Below are 22,209 nucleotides of genomic sequence, written 5' to 3'. Positions count from 1 at the left end.
GGTTTCCAATTCTGGCTATGATTATTCTGAACTTACAATGAAGAAATAGGAGGTCAGCCTATCTATGAAATGGACCAGATCTTCAGCTGCTTCCAGATGGCTTCTGCAATAAATTGAGCAAACTATACAGAAATTCCAATAATGACACAAATCTGCATGTTCCGTATTTCCTTCACATTGTATGGAACATTGGTCCCACTGTAGCTATAATATCTGCATAGGGAGCACTCTGGCTCAGCTCAATAGCCTGCTGTTTTTTTAGGACAAGAAAGCTATAAAATTTGGCAGCAGCTTGTTTTCGGTCACTATTTCTGCACAGATTCATCAGACTAAAGTACTGCATTCCCATCTTGTTGGATTCCTGGGAAAACAATGACAAAAGAGGAAAGGAAAGGGAAACAAGGTCATTAGAAGCACAGCAGGCTGCGGATGCATAATGAACAACAAAATATTGATATTTTTGATAAGTGACTGTGAAATCCTTAGATGAAGAAATGCAAATGACTCATTAGGAAACTTAAAAAACATCATAGGTCATTGAGCATAGCTTGGTTCATTGAGAAAATACATGCAAAAGAACTCTAAAGTGTAGTACAAATTTCTAATGTGTTATACAAATGTTAGGTCTTTTACAAAATTGATGTTAACATAAATGGCTCCTATGGAAAATACAATTAATTTAAAAAAATTATCCACAAGACTTTGTGAGTCTTCAAAAACAATGAAAATTATCAGCCTATCAGGTTTCTTTTCTTTAAAGGTACTTCGAAGTGGAGGTGAATATAAAGAACTCTGGTGGTAAATGTAGTGGCAGGGGAGTATGAATGAATAAACCTCTCCTAGTTTCTCTGCACAGATTAAAAAGATGTTGGATTCACTATAGGGCACCCGTGAACCTAGTAGAAAAAACTGAAGCACAATAGAGTATTTAATTAGACTATATACTTGGAATCAGATTCCTAGACTAGAAGTATTATTTTTGAGTTAGAAATACTGTGGTGAATACTGGCCAGTATCCCTGTGAATATTGTACAAATTTGATAGCTGTGAAGCATCTGCCAGTCCATAACATTTAACAAATTAAAAAGTTAAAATACTTTATCATACTTTATCTCAACCAAATGAGTGGCTCAGTGTCAACAACATTTCAGAGATGACATGCCAAGCCATCATTTATTCCCTCTCTTGAGGAGACAAGATGTGGATTGGTGGCTTTTTCTCCAGGGAAAGAGCAGGGACAGCATTCTCAATTTCCTTTCGAAAAACACCCTGAGAGCTCAAATATGCAAGACTGAACACATCCTTATTCTGATTCCTCCAGAAGCTCCTCTAAATTGAAGGTAAAGGAAGGAGATAAAGTGGAAGACTAACTGACTTAGGGTAAAGAAAGCTGGAACCTAAATGCCAGCAGAGCAAAAAGCAAGCCAATTTGAGCTACAGAATCTTGACCCTGTTTGAGGAAAGCATTTTAGGAATTTATTTGGAGAACAAGGATTTTTGAGGAATGCACTAAACATTCTGTCTCTAGAGTGAGTTTTCATTCTGCTGTTCTGATCTATAGATCCTGGATTTGAACTGCAACATCCAACTGGATTTTCAGCCTCTAGCCAGCTCCACTCACTTCCGACTGGCCAGTCCCCACAATCTGAATTGGCATGTGCCAATTCTTTAATCTATCCTGTTACTACTGTTTCTCCCAACTAACAGGGATTTTTGTACAATTCAGTGGTTTATGTACACTGACACAAAGACTTCTTAGTTTGTCTAAAGTTTGAAGTTAAGGGGAGATTCTGTCAGCAACCAAAGGCCTCTTGAAAAGGTTCAGTCCTAAATTGGTTTTCCCTCCAATTGCAACCCAAAGCTTTACATCTGTCTTCTTGCCCCTATAGAGGGATTATAGCTTTGTTCACTATCTTGATTGTGGTGATGGTTTCACAGATATATACATAACATTTATGTATACATAACACTTATGTATACATAAATGAAAAAGACCCATAACACAGCACATTATCATGAAATTCCAGGCCACTAGGGATAAAGAAAAGATCTAAAAGCTTCCAGAGAGAAAATGAAGGTCATCTACGAAGGACCACAAACCAAGCAGCATCTGACTTTTCAATGACAACACAGAAGCCTAGAAATGTTACAAAGCCTTTAACATTTGAGAGGTATTATTTTCAAACTATGTTCAGATATATCCAATCAAGTTAAAGGTAAAATAAGGACATTTTCAGACTTGTATGTAAGGTCTCTATCTTTTATGCACTCTTTTAAAAAAATATTTTATTTTAATTTATTTATTTTTTGTTTTTTGGGGTTTTTTTGTTTGTTTATTTTAAGAGGGAGGTAATTAGGTTTTATTTTTTTACTTATTTATTTTAATGGAGGTATATGGGTATTGAACCCAGGACCTCGTGCATGCTAAGCGTGCACTCTACCACTGAGCTATACCCTCCCACCATCTCCTATGTACTCTTTACCTCAGGAAATTATGAGAGGATGCCAACCACCAAAAAAATTAAAGATAAAGAAACAGAGAAACTACCATAGAAGAAATAGAGGAAAGAGACAAAGGAATTCCCATGTTATGGTAAAGGAATGTCCCAAGACAAACTATGGAACAGATCTAGAAAGCAACCAGTCATGATTACAACAGGAGAAGGATGAGCTCTGGGAAGGATACCTTCAAGAAAAAAAAAAAAAAAAAGGAACTGATGAATCAATTGATCTGTCTGACCATACTAAAAGGGGTTTTATTATACTGTCAAAGAGTTTAGAAAAAGAATTAAGGATGGGTGTGATATAGACATTAAGCAAATGAGAAAAATGAGGTAACGATAACTCTCCCCCTCCCCCTAAAACCCATAAAGTTGACAAGAAAAGAAATGTAATTACATTATGAAGCTTCAATGTAAACTAATTTTTGTATAGTCTTTGTGGCAGCAACTACCAGTTGTCCCTTAATATCCATTCTCTTCTTCTTCCACAGTAATAGAATTATTAGCTGGGCCCATGGTTGCCAGGTAAGGACTACATTTCCCAGCTAGATGTGGCAAGGCAACTAAGCACTGGTCAATGAGAGGTGAAAAGTAATACACACTGTTGCTGGGTTGTACCCTTAAAGGAAACCTTGCTGCTGATTGGAATGCCCACATGGTGGGTAGTTAGCCGTTATGGATCTTAAGAATAAAGAAAACGAGATAAAGGGAAACTGGGCCTCTGACAACTTTGCGAGCATAGCTGCCATACAGGAGAACACTGAGAGAGAAATAAACTTCCGTCTTTGTAAGCCATTGGTATTTTGGCTCTCTGTCACAACCAAACCTGCACCATAACTATTACAATTATAACACTGTAAACACTGAACACTGTGCTGAAAATAGACTTGGGTGGTGGAGCTAAAACTAAGGTAAATTTTCATTTTCTGTTGAAAGGAGTCAACAGATAAAATGGAAAGCTGAAATATTAGGAAAGAGCAGTAAGAACACATAATTAGAAATATAGATATAAACACTGAAAGAAACGGTTTAAAATAGTTTCCTCTGGTGCACAGGATTAGGGATAAGGAGGGGTACGACAAAGGACGTCTGTGTTTCCTTTTCAGTCTTACAGCATAGTACCACTGAACTTTCAAAATTATATACATGTATCATTTTGATAAAAATATAAGTTAAGTTGTTAAATGATCTATTTCATTCTTAAACTGTTATAAATTTAGTTCCATATTGAGGATTAGTTGACAGCCTGTTAAATGCAAGAATGGGACACAGACTAGATTTCTAGGGGTATGAATATGGATAAGAAGTGCACCAAAAACACTCTCATATTTAGCCCTGATTATACCACTCAAAATCATTTTACTCTAGTGTAATTTGGCCTCAACACAAATACAATGAAAATGGTTTCATTTTTATTAGTATCTAGAAGATTGAAGTCAACATTTTATTTATTTAAAAAGTAGGGTTGAAAAACCCTACCATCTTACTCGCAAACTGTTTAACACCTGAAGTATTCTTCGATTCCATCTCTCTTCCTCAATATTTCGTTCATTCCCCAATGACTCCTGTTTGAATAAAATATTTGAATAAAATATTTCATTTAAGCAACTTTTACTGAATGTTTACTACTTGTGAAACATACATTAGCTGCCACAAGAAACACAACTGTAACACTGGGTCCTGCCAAATAAGGAGCTAACAGTCTAATAATAGAGAGAAAACACTAACATACAAATATAGCTCAACCTTTGCAGGATTATATCTATGCTCCCAGGCTATCTTCTGACAAGGGGCTCCAGTGTAGGAGATTTCACCATCTTTATTAGTGACGCAACCCAGGCATTCTTACTTTTAAAAGTAAAGATGACCACTGTTGGCTAGGACTGTCCCAGCTCTGGTCAGTCTCAACTCAGTTGACAGGAGTAAACATAAAACTATAGAAGAACTGCCCTGTAAAGGCTTTTATCTGAATTTATCTGGTGATCTAGAAGTTCTAACAATAACTGATGTTTAGTAGGTTGTGTACAATTAGGTTAGAGACTTTTTGAATTTCAAGAGTGCCTTATCCAAAAAAGATCAACCCAGTGACCATCATGTTATCTGAATAGATTCATTCTTTTCAGTCTTTGACATTTAGCCACCTTCAGAAACACCTTAATATTTAAAAATTGTGAAGTTGAAATCCCTTCACAGGAACTCACTCTAAGTCCTTACCAACTAACACCTTATGAGCTGAGAACAGAACTGGGCACAGGAAAGGTGCTGATGAGTATGATAAAAGAGCAAGCCAACAAGGGTTGGGGGAAGTAAGTGGCGCAGATCTGACCTATTTTATCATTTTTCCTACCCTGTCTCCGACCATGCAATCCAATAGCTTCTGTGTCACCCTTATCACGGCTCCACTGTTTGTCAAGCCTTTGTGCATACCTCTGGAGTCCAGACACTTTCTAAAAGTGTTTTCAATTTCATGGACTCCAAAATGATTTCAGAAAGCTCCAGGATATCCTGTATGACATTTTAAATCATTTGAGGCGAAGGAGACTGCCAAGTCTCCATTCCTACCAGCTATACCGGCTTCCTGGCTCTGCCTGGGCAGCATCCTTCCTTACATTCCAAAGAGGCTGATATGAAAATATGGTCACTTTGCTCTGAAGAGTTTTCTAAATTCCTCCAGCTACGATTTATGTTTATTCCTTTTTGGTCTGTCCTGAGATAAATGAATTCACCCAATTACTATGTTTATTTTATTGTTAAATACACAAATGCTATTTTTCAAATGTAAAAAATGGCCCAACTCTTTGTTAAAGAGCCAGGAGACTGCAGCTTCACCTACATTGCACAACTAAACTAACCAGGAAAAGGCTCAGAAAAAATAGTCTGTGCACTTTGCTGAAGCCTGTCCGCTTGATCTATCTGGACACCCTACAGCTGAGTCCATTGTGTGGAAAGCCCAGCGGATTATTAAAACAGCTGAACTTGTGCTGTGTTGTGGTTTGCTTGACCATGTATGAAAATAACCTGTGTCTAGAAGCAAAGAGAAAGGCAAAAGTGACTCAACCCTCTTCTGGCTCAGCTGTTTGGATGTTTCAGGTACAAAGTTCAGGTATTTATTCTGCCCTAGATTATCCAGAGAATTCAGTCTGATTTCCACACATTAAAAAAATTAATAGTTTGGGAACTTATTATAAAGGTAATTTATTTAAAATCAAACATTAGGCATCAACAGGTGTTCTGATATTATTTACTAAGAAACTTTTGTTAAAACTCGTTCCAATCTTCAAAATACCTTCAGTGCTGTGGGGCAAGGACTAGAGCAATGAGACAGGTGAGTCAGATGTTGGCTCTGGCTCTACTGCTGACTTGTGGCCCTCTGAGCACACCATTCTCTTTTTCTGATCTCTAGAAGTTTTGCAAAGACATAGGCCTTGAGCTATGTAATGTTTTGGGAAGTAATGCCTATTCATTTTTCTTTAAATAAAATGAAATTTCAAATGCCCTTGGATACCCCTGATGTAGCTCTATTTCTTTAGAGATGTTATAAGAATAACTTAAAACAATGATTCTTAAAACATTTTTAACCTGTGACTACCTTTGATAAGCATAACAATCTCATACCTTTCTTTACATTATTTGAAGTTTCAAAATATATTAAAGAAAGAAAAAAGATCAAAGCAATTTTGAATGTGTTTTATCAAGCTACTCGTACACATCTTTGTTAAGATCACCAATTTAAATTGTAATTTTAGAAAGTAACATGACAGCTCTATAAAAGCAAATTTTAGGTAAATAAGGTGTTAACTATTCAGGAACCAAGTTTTTAAGAACATTCTCAAAACTACACAGATATTTACCAATTCAACTGGACAATTTTCAATTTCTTGTGTCAAGATGGTATTCATTAAGGACAATTCCCCGGCAGCTGATGACACCGTTTCAACAATATCCTGCTAAAGCAAATTAGGGAAATATAGGTAAGTCATCCCAGTAGTAATCGTCATCACAGGGACAATCCCATGTTGTTAAGTGCTTAGTCACATGAATGCTCATTTCTAAACCTAATTTAAAATACTGCCTGCATTCTCAAAATATTATTTCTGAAACATCCCAGATAGGTAGCCCCTGACTTAAATATTCCTGTTTTCCTTCTGCCCCCGACAAATGAAGAACTTGCATGTCCTTGCCCTCCTGGCTGCCTATCTTTTCCCTTCCTATTTTCCCTTACCCCTGCTGACCTCTTGTCAAAAGACTGCTGTGCGGCTGAGACCACTTTCCTTTGAAGCATGTTGTCTTTGCCCCAGTCCCCTACCTCTATTCTCAGGCCAGAACCAGGTGGCCAAGGAAGGACTGCAAGCAGAGGGAATAAGAATGGGGGAAGGGATATTAATGTTCCTGCTGAGGTCTAAGGCAGGATTCTTGCCACCACAGCTAGAGCTGCCACTGGCAAGAGAGAAGAAAAACTATGTCCTCGGAAAGGGGAGTGAAGACATAAAGAAAGAAGGAAAAAGAGAAAGCCAGAAATTCTCCATGCCCCAACATCTCCCCCTTTTTATTGCTGTGGAAGCTATTGGCCCCTTTTTCATCTTCACTCTGTCTCCAAGTTTCATTCCCCAGCTGTCATCTGTGATGATGATTAAGTTAGAAGCTTCCAACAACATAGCTTTCTTGATTTTTTCCCTTTAGCTTTTTAAAATTTTCATGAATATAAGGAGCTGCATTTTATTCTTTGATATACACGTTTGTGGTGCCCTATCATGTGTTTTCCCTTTTAATTTCTATGAATAGCCTACATTTTAGATACTCTCAATTGTGCAGTTACCTTACGTAAAAACTCTGAATTGTTGAAGGATTTGAAAATGAATAATCAGAATCAATATTTTTCTGCCCCTTCAAACTGACTGTGCTCCTATTCCTGACTATATTTCACATCTTTTTGGAAGCAGAATAGGAATGGAATTGAAGGTTAAAGCATAAGCATAGGGTAAAGGAGTAAAAGGTTCAAAAAAACTAGTACATCAATCTCTTTCCTTCACTTCAAGCACTTGGGGAAAACTCATTTTGTTAATGTTAAAAATCACAAACTGAACAAGCTTGCCTAATCATAATTTTCAGTAGGTGCACTCTAAGAAATGCCCAATCCCAAATAAGGAAGACAGTCATACTGGCAACCGAGTATCTCAATATCTAGTATATTATCAAATATTTAGTAAAACACATTCTGTTTTAATGCATCATGAAACTGTCTTTCCTTCCAAGGCATTCAGTTTCAATGTGGATTGACTGAATTCCCTGAGTGGTTATCAAAATACAGTGATGACTGAACAAACCAGAAAAGCACTGGTTTATTTTTATCTGGTATAGTGTAATATTTACACTTGTACAGTCAATAAAATGACATTGGGAAAATGTTTTAAAGCACACTGTTTTCACCTATGTTTTTTAATAACTATGTTTTACAAATAAAAATTATGTCTTCAGGGTATTTTCTTTCCCCCAGCTGGATCTTTAGATAGCCTTTCTGATTCAGGGCTAAAGTAATTGGTGGGTCTAAAACATACTATTCTTAGAGGTGGGAAAAGTGTATTTTTGATCAGAAACAAAACATATGTGTATTGTCTAGAGTCCTAAAGGATTCCATGACAAATTGAATGTGAGGCCTCAGCATATAACCAGATTTGTGTATAATCATTTATTCAATGTACCATGCAAAATACTAAATCAGTATCTTGTGATTTACTATCCTAAATTTCTAGAAAATACTGTTCTGCAGATGGAAATTATGTTTTACCCTGTGCTACTGGTAATACTAAAGAAATTATAGAAAAACATAAGATGAAATATAAACTATAAGTGTAAGAAGCTATACCAGAGTCTCAATGTTCCTTTATCATATCTGTGTCAGAAAGATAATAATATTTTTATGATTCTCTTTGATTAACTTACATCAGAGTTAATATTTTTATTGGTATCCTCATGAGAGCTACCCTTAGATCCATCAGTCACTTCCTTCCAAGTTTTGGATTGATTTAACTCTTGCAGGGAATTTAGTTCTTCCATCACGGAGGTCTCTGAATTATTAAAGAAATAAAAAAGATTTCACCAAAATATCTTCCAAACTTAAAATTGGGGTATAATTGTTACGTAAGAAAACTTCTGACAGACAACTTAGAATTCAAGAATTTAGGCAAAGGGTACATATACTTTCTTCTAGCACCCGAAGTCTCACATATTTATCTTCCCTTTCCCCTCATCTGCCTCTTTATCACTCCACTCCCCATCCTCTCCCAGTTACCTCCTCCACACTCATTCCTACACATTCACTCACAAGACAACATGGATAGTTCAAGCCCAGCTTGATATATTGGTTTAGCAGATTTTAATGCCTTCAAGAAGCAGAGGTTCACTTACCATATAAGTTGGTTTTATTATTCCTTTATAATGGTTACAATAATGGTTAATGATTAATATTACTAATATTCCACGTATCCTCTGGGTGATGGAAATATCTCAGGTTAACTGTATTGTTTATTTATTATTTATTTATTTATTAATTATTGTATTATTTAATTATTTTATTTTGGGGGGGTAATTAGGTTTATTTATTTTTAGAGGAGGCACTGGGGATTGAACCCAGGACCTCATGCATGCTAAGCATGCGCTTTACCGCTTGAGCTATACCCTCCCCCTAACTGTATTGTTCAAATGCTATTCTTATTACTAAATTTTTCATGTTAGTTGTCTTAAAGTGAAACATTATTCTACTAGATATAAAATTTTTCTTTGTTGAAGGTTTGTGAGCACTGCCTTTGGGAGTGGGGGAGGTGGGAAAGAGTGAGATTAATAATAGTCCACATAGTGTATATACTTCATCTTTTTAAGGTAGCTAGTTGGATAAAAGTTAATCCATACAGCAGAAAAATACAATGATGATGTAACAGTTTCTTTTAAGTTCAAGTACTCTTCTAAGAGCATTTATACTTGGGAATATGGAATTGGATCCCAACTTCATTTTGAAATGTAAAATGAAATTTTTGTGTCTACAACATTCCCCTCAACACCTTCAGAATTAGGATGTCTTACCTACTATGTTTTCGCTTCCCATTTCTTCCCTTACTGATTCCTTCTGCATCAATTTTCTTCCAAGTTTAAAGCCAGAGGACAGAAAGCATTTTGTAAACAACTGTAAAAATATACATTTTTGTTTCTCATTTTTGTGTAAGTAAAGCAATTCAACAAAATGCAAGCACATATGCTAAAAAGTAAAAACTATAATCGATGCACACACATCCAGCAAATTAATTCCAAAGTAAGGAGGTATTTTTCACAAGTTTAAATTCTGTTGTACATATGAATATAAATATACATTTATTTATTTACAGCCAAACATCTCACCCATGTAAAAGGATGGAAACGATTACCATTTTCAGTTCAGCATGAGTCAAATCCTGGGCAGCAGTTGACAGAAGTGTATCCACTCCTCCCCTCTTCTTCCACATCATCAGTCTTCGGGTAGGAGGTGCAAGTTCCAAAACCATGAGTGTGTCCGTAAAGGAAGTAAGCTGTTTATGCATAATTTTGCTACTGATCTCCTTGACTGGATCTATGAGCAATTTCCTCTTTTTACCTTTCATTTTTCCAGCAATATCTAAACATAAGAAATAAGTACAAGTGTGATTGGTTGTATAGCTCTGTAAAACGGCATTCTAGGCACTGCATATCTAAGAAATGTCTACCACAATACAACTTACAGAGTTGCCTTGGGAAGAAAATCCCCTTTTCTCTACTGAAAATTATGCTTTATAAGGTTTTTGCACAGCTAGCGTGTCTGAGCTGCCAAGACTTGACACATTTTGTAAAGTGTTGCTCAAAGGTGCTTAGGAGGGGACCCTGTTGACCTACTAAGTGGACAACTGAGAAATGTGGAGTGGAGAGTATATTGAGAGGGAAGTCCCTCAATTTTGAGGTTCTTTAAAATAGCTACCTAATAGGATAACTTTTTGAAATATTAATTTGTATTTGTCCAGGGTATTTTCCTTGCCCCACTGAAAATGCATACACAAAATCCAAGTAGGTAAGGCCCATGGGATCTCGCTCCTTTAAGTAATTTTGCCAGGGAGAAAGCAGAAGTCAAGCTTTTCCTTGGTAAAGATGCAAAACGGATGAGAGGGTTAGATTTCCTGGAACAGGTGAAGATCTGAGATCCGATGGAACCAGAAGGAACAAGAACCTCCTTGCTGATGTGCCTCAGTAAAATCCTGGGAACATGACAAGATCCCAGAGGGACTGGTTGTGTGATGACCCCAGAGGCTATGTAGGCTGGGACGAGGGGTACCACAAACTGATGTGGCTAATGACTAGAGGTTCCCTTCCACCTGCCACACCCATCCCCCAAACTTTGATACAACACGGCTCAGGGCAGACAGGGGAGCTATGCAGACTGCATATCCTGCCAACCAAGTGGGATAGAAGCTCAGAGTTGAACTTGGTAAAGAAAAAAAATTTGAGTGCTTTATTCTTTCCATTGCTTGAGTTTATAAACTGAAATTCATATCAATTATACTACTTAAAACTGGGAGGTTCTTATAAGGTCTAGCTATATATTAGATTCACATTCAGTGCGTCTCTTGTAATCCTTTTATTCTGTCATATCTTATACTCATCTGCATGTTTATCTTCCTGATCTGATTGTAAGCTTCTTAAAAGCAGGAGCTATATCTTCTTCATTTCTGTGCCCAATACAGAATAATGAATGGCTCGATAACTACTGGAAGTGAACTCAACTTTAATTTTCCAGTTTCCCAACCTGGATAGATGGTTTGACCAGGACTGACTATAATGAAAGGATTATCTCAAATTTCTTTCACATTCTTTCCTTAATTGTATTATAAATGTTATTACTAGATTGACTACCTCCTATAATATTTCAAGAATTATTCAAATATCTAGGAGTAAATAAGATAATATAGTACATCAAAACTAAAAATAAAAACATGAATGATTCTGACCTGAAATATCAATTGGATCAAGGGTAAATCCTTCCTCTTCATTTGATAATGCGATTTCATTCATTTTTTCACTTTCAGGTGGACATATACACTCTGGATTTTCTGGTTGTACTAATCAACATTGCCATAAAAGGATTTATAAAAAAATGGTTATGTTGCAAGTTAGAGGAGTATATGAGAATTAAAGTGAAAGATAAACTAATTGTAGACTGATATTGCTAACTGGAGCCACATCTGAATTCTTAGAATCACATGTTAAATAGAGTTGAAGAAGCTCAGGGATTATATGGTCTGGGACCCACAGAGTCCAGGTGAGTCAAGTATTATCACCCTCTTTTGCACCTGTGACATCTAAGGTTGGACTACAGTCACAGCAGAAGTGAAAACAGTGGTAACAACCACAATAAATGACTGACATAAATTTGACCATATGTCTGCTAAAAATTTGTATTCTGTTAATGATTAGTTGACCCATACAGAACCATACCTAATTTTGATTGCCTATCTTTTTTATCCATTAAATTTCTACCATTGTATTAGAAAGCAAATATAACATCAAAAAGAGTAAAAAATCAAAATGAGGCTAATCATACTTTTAATTCTTAAGAAAAATCAGACTGAAAGATTTCAAATATCTGAGGTACTTTCACATGAATTTCAAGTAGAAAATATCCCCATATTGGTAATTTCTCACAAATTGTACATAGATTGTCAAGTCATGTTAAAATTAATGTGGTATTAATATTAATAATTAATAACAATGTTAATGTCAAACATTAATGATGCTTTTACCATGTAACATATATTATTTTAATGACTCAAAAGCAGGGTATTTTGGTAGAGTATTTAAATGTGCTCTCATAATAAATAAACCAAATCCTGGTTAAATACCCATCACTGTAGCTTTCTCAGAACCTAGCTTTCTATTCTATAATATCTAGAGTTAGATAAGAGTTTGAAGGACAACAATATTGTCTTTCACTATACTATACTATACTACTTAAACTCAGGAGTTTTAAGGCTTAATTTGAATATTAGTATCTGTTCACTTTCTATATAAAGGAAAATTCCAACATACCCACAATAGTACTGGGAGGCTCAGGAGGCAGGGAAATTTCTTTGTTTAAATGCAGGTCTTCTAACAGGCTATTCTGATCATCTTGCAATAGATTATCTTGAAAAACACAATAAACACTTTTTATACAGAGCTGAATCTGTCATTTGTTCACTAAACACTTGACATTATTGTATACAAAGAATTGTGAAGGGATATAAAAATGAGTGAACCCTACTTAATTAGATTTAATTGGTTATATAGACTACCACATTTATGCACTATAACATAGAATTTTATATATTTAACTTCCCTTCCTTTATTAAAAATCTATTTTTAAATGTTTAATTTCAGGAAATACTCCCTAAACTAAGATAGTAGCCTTGTTACAAGCCACGTTTAGATTTCAAATCAAAAAGCAAAGGGGAGGGTATAACTTAGTCATAGAACATGTGCTTAGTATGCACAAGATCCTGGGTTCAACCCCTCCCCGTACCTCCATTAAAATAAATAAATAAACCAAATCCCCACCAACAAAAATAAAATAAAATAAAATAAAACCAAAAAAAAAGTTAAAAAAAAAAGAAGTAAAAGTTTTCCAACTCCTTTGGTAGAGATTGAAGGTAGAGTTTTTCATAGTTTCCAAATTTCAAAAAGTTTGCCATGCACAGCCTTTTACTGTAAACCAGAGAATTAAGAAAAGATTTGATATATCTTTAAAATTATCTTTAAAATTATGTACATTTGGATTTCCCAGTTTTTGTCTACCTTATTTCTATGATGATTTTATAATAATAACATAATATAAATATATAATAATAATATAAAATGCTGGACAGATCCTTTAGAATAGCTGTCCAACAATTTCTGTTAAAGAAAACTATGTTTTCTAATCTATGATCTAGTATATTTTGTGAGGAATATACTAACCTCACTCCTTCACCTCTAAAAACTAGGAATTTGTGAAAATAAAAACAAGAAATATTTCACAGCCTACATGGAAAATATGTTTAAACAGATGGCGATTTACTTAGACCTCGCCTAAATGTTTAAATATCCTACAGACTTTGAAAACTCGTGTAAAAAATGTGTTGATCTATATAACACAGAAGCATATTTGAAATTTTAGTTTGATTGAATAAAACTACTAGTATATTATAGTAATTTGATTGAATAAATATCAAATTTCCATATGACCAGATAACATACCAATCATTTCTCCCGCAGCCCCTTCATCTCCAAATCCATCTCCACTGTCATAAAACAGAGATTTTTCTCCATTAAGGCTTCCGGAACTATGTTCAAGTAAAGGACCACTGGAATTCAGCAATATGTTGTCATCAAAGAAGCTATGTCTTCTGAGAATTTCAGGTTCCTCCCCTAAATAAATACAATCATTAATATTGAGTTAGTCATAGAAATACAGAATTATAGGGTTAGAAGGTAGAATTTAGATATCATCTTGTAAAGCTACTCCAAAAAATGAATTTGGATTATTCAACTAAAGTCACTCTGTTAATAAATGGAGACTGGATTATTAGTCTAACACTTTTTTCAATACAATGAGGAAAAATTGCCAAAATAGCAGGATAGAGTTTGTCATGAATAACTTCCCAGAAGGTTATTATTGGCAGTGGAATGATTTCTTCTACTTTAGGTGGGTCATATCCTGCTTGACCAAGTATTATTTCATATTATTTCAAGGACGATTGCTTGAGTTGTTTGTCCATAATGAGGGTTTGAAAAATAAGAAGCATGTCTTCCTTTTTAATAATGGAAAGATAGGTAAAATATTAAAGAATAGGCTTACAACATTCATTCAATAAATATTTACTGAATGACTAGGTATTAGACAATATGCTAGGGGTTGGAGATACAGCAGTAAAAGAAAGATAAGTAACATAAACTGAGTGCTTATTATGGGCGTTATACTATGTAGTAGAAGAGATTATTATAATCCTCATTGTAGAGATGAGGAAACATCCACAGAAAGGTTTCATATCTTGCACACAGTCACACCGTAATAAATGACAGAGCCACGATCTGAACCCAGCAGCAACAGCCTTAGTATCAGTGTTAGAATTTTGGCAAAATGGAGACTTATGAGAGAAAATTCCTAAGACACTGACAGTAGCAGATAAAATGAACTCCCTGCTTCAAACTGACCTGCTTTCAGATTGGCTGTCAGCACATATGCATTCTTTCCCTTCCTTGGGTTCCAGTCTCTGGGTTCAGAAGTCTGAAACCCCAGGGGTCAGAGGTTAATCCTGTCTTCCCTCCCTCTAACAACCCATGTTAGTGCTAGTCAGGAAAAAAAAATCATGAAGTACCACTCATTGGAAATTCTTCTATGGGCCCATATATTCTAGAAAGAAAGAGCTAAAAAAAGAAGGCAACCTTCATCACACTGGACTAAAGATTTGCTTAACAGAAAAGATTAACTTTTTCAAAAGAACTAAAAATATATTCACATCTTCCAGGTGCATCATGATATAAGACAGAGAGTGGTAAATGCCATAAAAAAGGAACAAATACCGTATAGTTAAATTGTACCATATAGCTCCAATTCTAAAATACATTGAACAGTTTCTATTTCCCAATAAATGTGTATTTAATGTGTATTTTCTCCTCACCCCTAAGCTATTTTAAAATCTGTTATTTTATAATTGGTATCATATTTGGGGGAATACATTTTGAAGGCTCTATATGTAGTACTTGCGTAAAACCTTGTATATATATTAACTAGAGCAACTGTTTATTTGCATATCTCTCCCCAGCCTGAAGCATTCCCTTGAGGGTAGGAAATGCTTCTTTAAACTTTGTATTGCCTGTACCTGTGACAGCACCTGACACATACTAAATATTCAATAAATGGTTGTACACTGAGAAGGGAAATATAAGCCAAGACTTGAGTCTTGGCATTGACTCCTATAGTAGAAAAAGGCAAGGACAAACTTATTGGGGGGTTACATTTATACATCAAAAAATTCATTCTAAAGACATTTCTACTGGCATAGAAATAGCCATTCCCATTGGAATTGTTTCAATACAAAAATGCAAATATAATTGATTATGACCTGTAATTTTAATTTCTCAAATATTCTCACCAAAGCTCCCAGCTTGGTAAAGAGGACCATTGCTATAATCTTCTCTAAGTGTGATTTCTTCTGGTTTGCTTTGGTTCTGAGCAAAGTGTTCTGAAACATCAATAGCACTACAGAGAAATAGAAGGGTGAAGAAAACATATGAACAAACACAATGATTTTGCAGTTCACTGCAAAGCAAAACAAACAGAAATCCTTAAACAACAGGATTTATTATAAAAATAAAAGAATTTTATTTTCTAAATAGTATTACTTATAAATACTAGTATATATGTGTATATATATATGTATAAATGTTCTCCAGGCTGCCAAATCCAATGGACAATTCTCAGTCTCTATCTTACTTAACGTAATTAACAGCATTTGAAATAGATGTTCACTCCTGCCTCAAGGAACATGTTCTCCTCTTGGTCTCTGCGATATTACTGTCTCTTGATTTTCCTCCTACCTCACTGTCTGCTCCTTTTCCATCTCCTTTATTAGTTCTTCCTCATTTCCCAGACTATTAACTATTAGGAATGACCTAACATTCAATCCTCAGATCTCTCTCTCTCTCTTCCTCTCTCTCACTCTTGCTCTCTCTCCCGCTCTTTAAAATCTAAACTCACTCCCTCAGGGATCCTTATGATTCAAGTTTGAAGTTCTATCTATATACTTAACAACTCTCAAATTTATATATATCCCATCAAAGATCTTTCCTGAATTTCAGACCCAGATATTCAACTACCTACTGACTCCCTCTGGATGTGTAATAGTCATCTCAAAATTTATGTTCAAAACCTAGTTTACTTCCTCTACTCTGCCCTCTTTAAACCTGTCATTGTCTAGTTAACCTAATCTCATTAAATGGTAACTCCATTCTCATGCCAAAATATCAGTCAACCTTCACTTCTCTCTCTTAAAGCCATATTTAATCCTTTAGCAAATTCTGTCAGCTCTGCCTTCAGCATATATTCATAATTTGACTGCTACCACCTTGATAAAATGAAGATTGAGAACTGATCACAGACACTGTCATCTCTCACCTGGACTTCTTACTGCAATAATCTTCTCACAGGCTCTCTGCTTCCTCCCTTTCCCTCTTATAGTAAGTAGCTAGAGGAGGCATGTTGAAGTCAAGCCAGAACTGGTCACTTTCCTACTCAAAACCCTCCTGTGCACCCTGTCTGAGTAAAAGGCCTTACTACAGCCTATGACACCCTCCATCATTTGCACCCCCAGCTACTTCTCTGACCCCATCTCCTACCACTGGGCCCTTCATTTACTCCACTCAGTCTCACCTGCTTCCCTGCTGTTCCTTGAACATGCCCAGTGTGCTCTGCCTTGGGACCTTTCCATTTGCTGTACCTAGAACATTCTTCCCCACATAACTGAAGCACCTCCTTCAGATTTCTGTTCAAACCTTAGAAAAAAAGCTTTTCCTGATCTTTTTATTATTTTATTTTCTATTTCTCTTTATAATGCTGCTCATCTCCTAGCATATTGTGTATTTACTTGTTTATTTGTTTATCTCCCAACTAAAATGTAATACTCATGCAGCCAGGATCTACGTTTTATTCATTGCTATCTCCTCAGTGCCTAGAACAGGGCCTGGCCTGGAAGGCAGCCAGCAACTACTGAATGAATGAATATACTGTCACTATTGCAAAATATATCCAGCAAACATAACGATACATTTTTGGTGTTATACTTTGAAATTTCATGCTAAATTTAAATCTTTTTCAACTGCATGTGTATTTCATGTTGTTAAATACATTCCAATTGCGTCCATGAAATCTGAAGATGCAAATAATAAAATATCAGGAAAATCAAATTGAAGGAAAGTAAATAAAATAATTTACCTCACATTCTGGATGTCAAAATCATGAAACTCTTCTGGCAGTGTGATAGCATTGTAAGCTGCTTCAAAATTCTCTTTTGGAAGATCAACCAGTCCTTAAAAGAATTTAAAAAAAAACATATTCAATAAGTGTGTAAAATAAACTCCCAACCAAATCTCTACTTTCTCTCACTGGACTACTGTTTAGTCTCCTAACTAGTTTCCCTGTACCCACCCCTGCCCCTCTTCAGTCCATTCTCTTCAAAACAGCCAGAGTGATATTTTAAATATGCAATTAGATCAGATCACTTAAAATGATTCAGTGACTTCCCTAGTGCACTTAAATAAAATCCAAATTTCTAATCAGGGCCTCCGCAGCCCTACAAAACCTATCACATTATCTAACGACACTCTTTCCCTCACTCACTATACTCCAAGCCTACTGGCCTTTTTGCTCTCTGAGTGAGTCAAGCACTTTAATATCCCAAGACCTTTGCTCTTGCAGTTCCCTCTGCCCAGAATGCTATTCCCTCAGGGACTTCTCACACGGCTGGATACTTCTCATTCTTCAAGTTTGAGCTTAAATTCTATCCTCTCAGAAAGGTTTTTCCCAACTAGCCTAACTAAAATACACTTCTCTGTTATTTTCTGTTGTAGTACTCTTTTTATATTCCTTCATAGCACAATCTACAATTATAATAATTAAAAAAAACCCTTTTTCATTATCTGATTTCCTCACCAGACCAAAAAGGACCTTATTTGTCCTTGTAGCCCAGAGCCTAATATAGTGTTTCATACAAAGTATGGGATCAATAATATTTATGGGATATATAAATGAAATAATGGAAAAAATTATTTTGTTGAATCATATTTGATATGATTATAAATCTACCCAAAGATTCTATATTTTAAATAAAGAAAAAAAAACCTTGTCAATCCTAATTCAACAATATTAACTGAGGGAATAATAATGTGCGAGGCACTGAGACAAGCACTATAAGAGATACAGAAAATAAATATGACACAGATGTTGTCTTCAAAGAGCTTGCAGACTAGTGTGAGAGGCAAGGCCTGTACCTAGATAAACATAATACTAGATGAAAAATGATGAATATTTTAAAATTAAAATTAAATTAAAACTTGAAGGCATTCTATTTATGACACATGTAAATCCCTAGCACTTTGGAATGCCTAGAGATTTTCTATAATATTTCATAAATAGCATGCTCTTAGAGTCTCGAAAATTCTGAGAATAATGGCAATTATTGATATTGAGTTTTGTCAATCACACTATTTCTAATTTGTCTCATAAACGCAGAAACAGATATGGCAAACTAAGTGATCCATTAAAACCGAATATCAGAATTTCTTACACAAGTGTGGTAGCTTTAAGTATATTTCTTATATATTTACGCAGGAACATTATAAATTTTTGAAAGCAGTGTCTCTTCTTGCAACACAGGAAAAGAGCAAGGAAGATAATTCAATTTGTTCTTAACCATGGAAACTTAGATTCAGTCAAAGGAAAGTTTACATTCATTATACTCACCCTGGAATTACAGAGTGCCGCCAATTAAAAGGGCCCACCCAAAATAAAAATGCAAAAGGGAACAAAGACAAATAAGAAAAATCAGCATTGCACATATACCTGGGCGAAATGCCATCTTCATTTTAAGCAACGCTTCACTGCAATCAGCCAAAAGATACTTTGCCTTCCGATTATAGATTCTAACAACTCCCAGAAGAAGGTGTCCTGAAGTTCGAAGTGCAATTTTCACCTTTCAATAATTTTTAAAATATGAGAATCTTAAAAATTTGATTCAGAAACCTTGTTCTTTGAAAATTACACAACTCATAAGAATCTCTTCTTTTTAAAAAGCAGACATTTTGTATTCTTATTTAAAGTGAATCACTTACCTTTTACCTGACCTTGTAAAATGATTAACTTTTTTATTCAGTGAAGATAATCTAATGTGGCATTTAAGTGAAATATGCTATTATTGGTTTTATGGGAAGAGTTTAAACTTTGCAGTCAGGCTGACTTGGGTTCAAGCCTTGGCTTAGTTGCTGAGGCTGAGTCATTTAACCTTCCCGAACTTCAATTTGTTAATAAAGGCTACAATTTATTGGATACTTATTTTGTGCCAGGCATTGTCCTAAGAGCTTTTCATACATTAATTTATTTAATTTGACAACAACCTCTATTTACAGAAGAAAAAACTAAGACTTAGACATGATAAGCAGTATGCTCAAAGTAACAAAACTATTAATTGATGGAGCAGGAATTAAATTTAAATTTGACCAACTTCAAAGTTCATGTTCTTAATTTACCACACTTCACTGAGGCTAAAAGAAACTTATCTCATAGGGTTATTATGACGATTAAGTAAACTAATGAACATAAAGCCTAGCCCAGTGCCTAACACACGGTAAGTTTTCAATTAAAATTTGTCCTTCTCTCATGAAGAAAAATACTTAACCCATAAAAATAATACAATATCTTAATGCAAATTCTAAAAGCCTTGGAGTGTTTTACAATGAACATAGTACTTTATTATTTATGAAATGTACTCATATATATTTTGATTTATACACAATCTTCCTTTCTTTCTACTCTCTTATTCATTTCCTTGTTTTTTTTTTTTTTTTTAAGAAATACTCATTTGGTACCTACTATGTATATTGATTTTATTAGAGAATAACAATCACAAAATATGTATAAAATGTGGTCTTTATCCTTCAGGATCCAATCCATTTATAACAAACATATAAAACAGTTACCAACAGAAACCAATATATATTCATGTTCAGACAATAAATGTTACAGGGATTAAAAGAGACAAGACCATTTGAGAAGTAAAACTTCTTTGGAAATATATTTTATGATATAATGTATTTTATATATATATTTCTTCTCCATAAGTCACGGCAAATACATACTATAATTTAAATCAATAACATACCTTAGGTGAAAGAATTTTTTCAATGGTTATCTCTAGATTACATTCAAATACATGGGCCTTTGTGAGTTTCTTCTCCCAGTGAGCTGCAAGCCAGATTTTGGCCAATGGCCCTCGCTTACTCATAAGCACATGTGTGTAGAACATGTTGCCTGTATTCCTTAGCAGTATTTAATGAACTAGAAAGAACATCAAAAGATATTCAAATTTTGATATAAAAATCTTTTCAGTGTTATTTTACAACAAGCAAAAACATTTTTCAGTAATTCTATAAAATAACACTCAGTATCTTTTAATTCAATGTATTATTCAATTCAAACTATTTTCTTGTAAAAAGAAACTTATTTAAAATACAAAACTATATACTAATGACAGAGTTCTATTAGATTGTGAACCACATGTATTCTAATCCTGATCCCTTCTTATATTTTACATATGATATCTCACAGAGGATTTGAGTTTTCCTAATATATTCAAAAAATAGAAGAGGAAGGCTGAGAAAAAAAAACAGGAGAAGGAAATAGATTTTAAAAACAATAGAACAAGAAATGGTAGACAAAACTAAGAAAAGTAAACACAGGTCATCACTTTTCTAAAACTTAAGAATCTGGGAAGTGTTGAATCATTGATTTATATCCAGGTGTTGAATTTCTTTGTTCTCTTTAAGATGCTATGGTTTATTCAACAATATATTAATTTGTCCCGTTAAAATAATGGAACACCAAAGGACCATAAAGTGGAAAAATTAAGAAAATAAGAAACAACAGGAAAAGAATGAGAAGGGAAGAAAAAAAGAATCAAAACTTTTTGAAATAAGAATGGTAAAAGAAAATCTTCACTTGAAGATAAAAATTTTATGCACATTCCTACAAATTGTAACTATTTTTAATAACATCATAAGGATCCATTATTAAGCAGAGATGTCATAACGCTTTGCTGACTTCTAAAGAAGAATCAAATAATTGCTTACATATAAGTAATCTTTAACTGCCGCTGGAGAAGCTTCTTTTGGCTTTTCTACTTGAAGTTCTGATAAAAGAGAAAACTGAATCAAAATGAATACAGAATCAGCCACAGAATTAAAAATTTAGGTGAACTTTGATCAATGCCCATTTCCACCCCAAGAATCAAACCACTGGGCCCAAAATAAATGTTATGCAATCTACTAAACCACATTCCCCAGTGGGACGGCTAGAGATTCTAACGTGTACGTCCTGTGCCTGCCTTGGCTCCACTTTCTTCCTTTCCAGTCTATCTTTGGTATCTTGGAATAAATTCCAACTGATCTTTTTTAATTGCTCCCTGGTGTATGACTATTAACGTACTTTAAGAAGTAAAAAGAAAAAGCACCCCGCGATTTAATATTCCGAGACCTTGATTTTCTTGAGCCCCACAAGAAGCCCCCACATCCTGTGAGTTATTTCTAGGTTGTATTTACTTCATACAAAGTAAAGGACAGTACATGGAACAGGTTGCCAGGGAGTGGACTTAATTCTTGGAAAGGGTCGCGGGTGAGGACGGGTGAGGGCGCCGAGCGAAGGGGCAGAAATCGAACGCCCGAGAAGAGAGAGCGGGGGAGCCGAAGGGGGCGCTCCCTCGGGCAGGGGGAGGGACGAGGAATGGAAGGTGCTGGGGTGAGGGGTGGGTCCAGGGCTGTGAGGAGACGGCGGGCTCCAAGGGCGCGGACGCCTAGGGCCCCCTCCACACACGACTCCTCAGAGTTGAAGGCCGGATGCTCAAAGAAGACACTGAGGCGGAGGGGCGCCCGC

At 35.2% G+C, this 22,209-nt stretch overlaps 1 protein-coding gene across 2 annotated transcripts; it reads right to left on the bottom strand.

Moving 5' to 3' along the window:
* Positions 1-91: 91 nt before the first annotated feature.
* On the bottom strand, positions 92-20,592 carry RAD21L1 (RAD21 cohesin complex component like 1). 2 transcript variants are annotated; one of them, XM_031434046.2, is made up of 13 exons: positions 20,444-20,592; positions 19,129-19,258; positions 17,503-17,596; positions 15,665-15,771; positions 13,767-13,937; positions 12,582-12,677; positions 11,504-11,614; positions 9,917-10,143; positions 9,579-9,678; positions 8,442-8,566; positions 6,353-6,448; positions 3,989-4,066; positions 92-361 (listed from the first exon to the last, which is right to left on the bottom strand). In XM_031434046.2, exons 1-13 carry the CDS (start codon positions 20,585-20,587, stop codon positions 173-175), a joined length of 1,668 nt encoding a protein of 555 aa, XP_031289906.2. In that variant the 5' UTR covers positions 20,588-20,592; the 3' UTR covers positions 92-172. The 2 variants fall into 2 exon arrangements, with proteins under 2 accessions (XP_031289906.2, XP_031289907.2); XM_031434047.2 differs by having other exon boundaries at positions 6,353-6,445.
* Positions 20,593-22,209: the final 1,617 nt, after the last annotated feature.

This window comes from Camelus dromedarius, chromosome 18 (genome assembly GCF_036321535.1).
Source record: "Camelus dromedarius isolate mCamDro1 chromosome 18, mCamDro1.pat, whole genome shotgun sequence".
NCBI lineage: Eukaryota > Metazoa > Chordata > Mammalia > Artiodactyla > Camelidae > Camelus > Camelus dromedarius.
The sequence above is the reverse complement of the archived record's forward strand: the minus strand, read 5'-3'. Positions and strand labels throughout refer to the sequence as shown.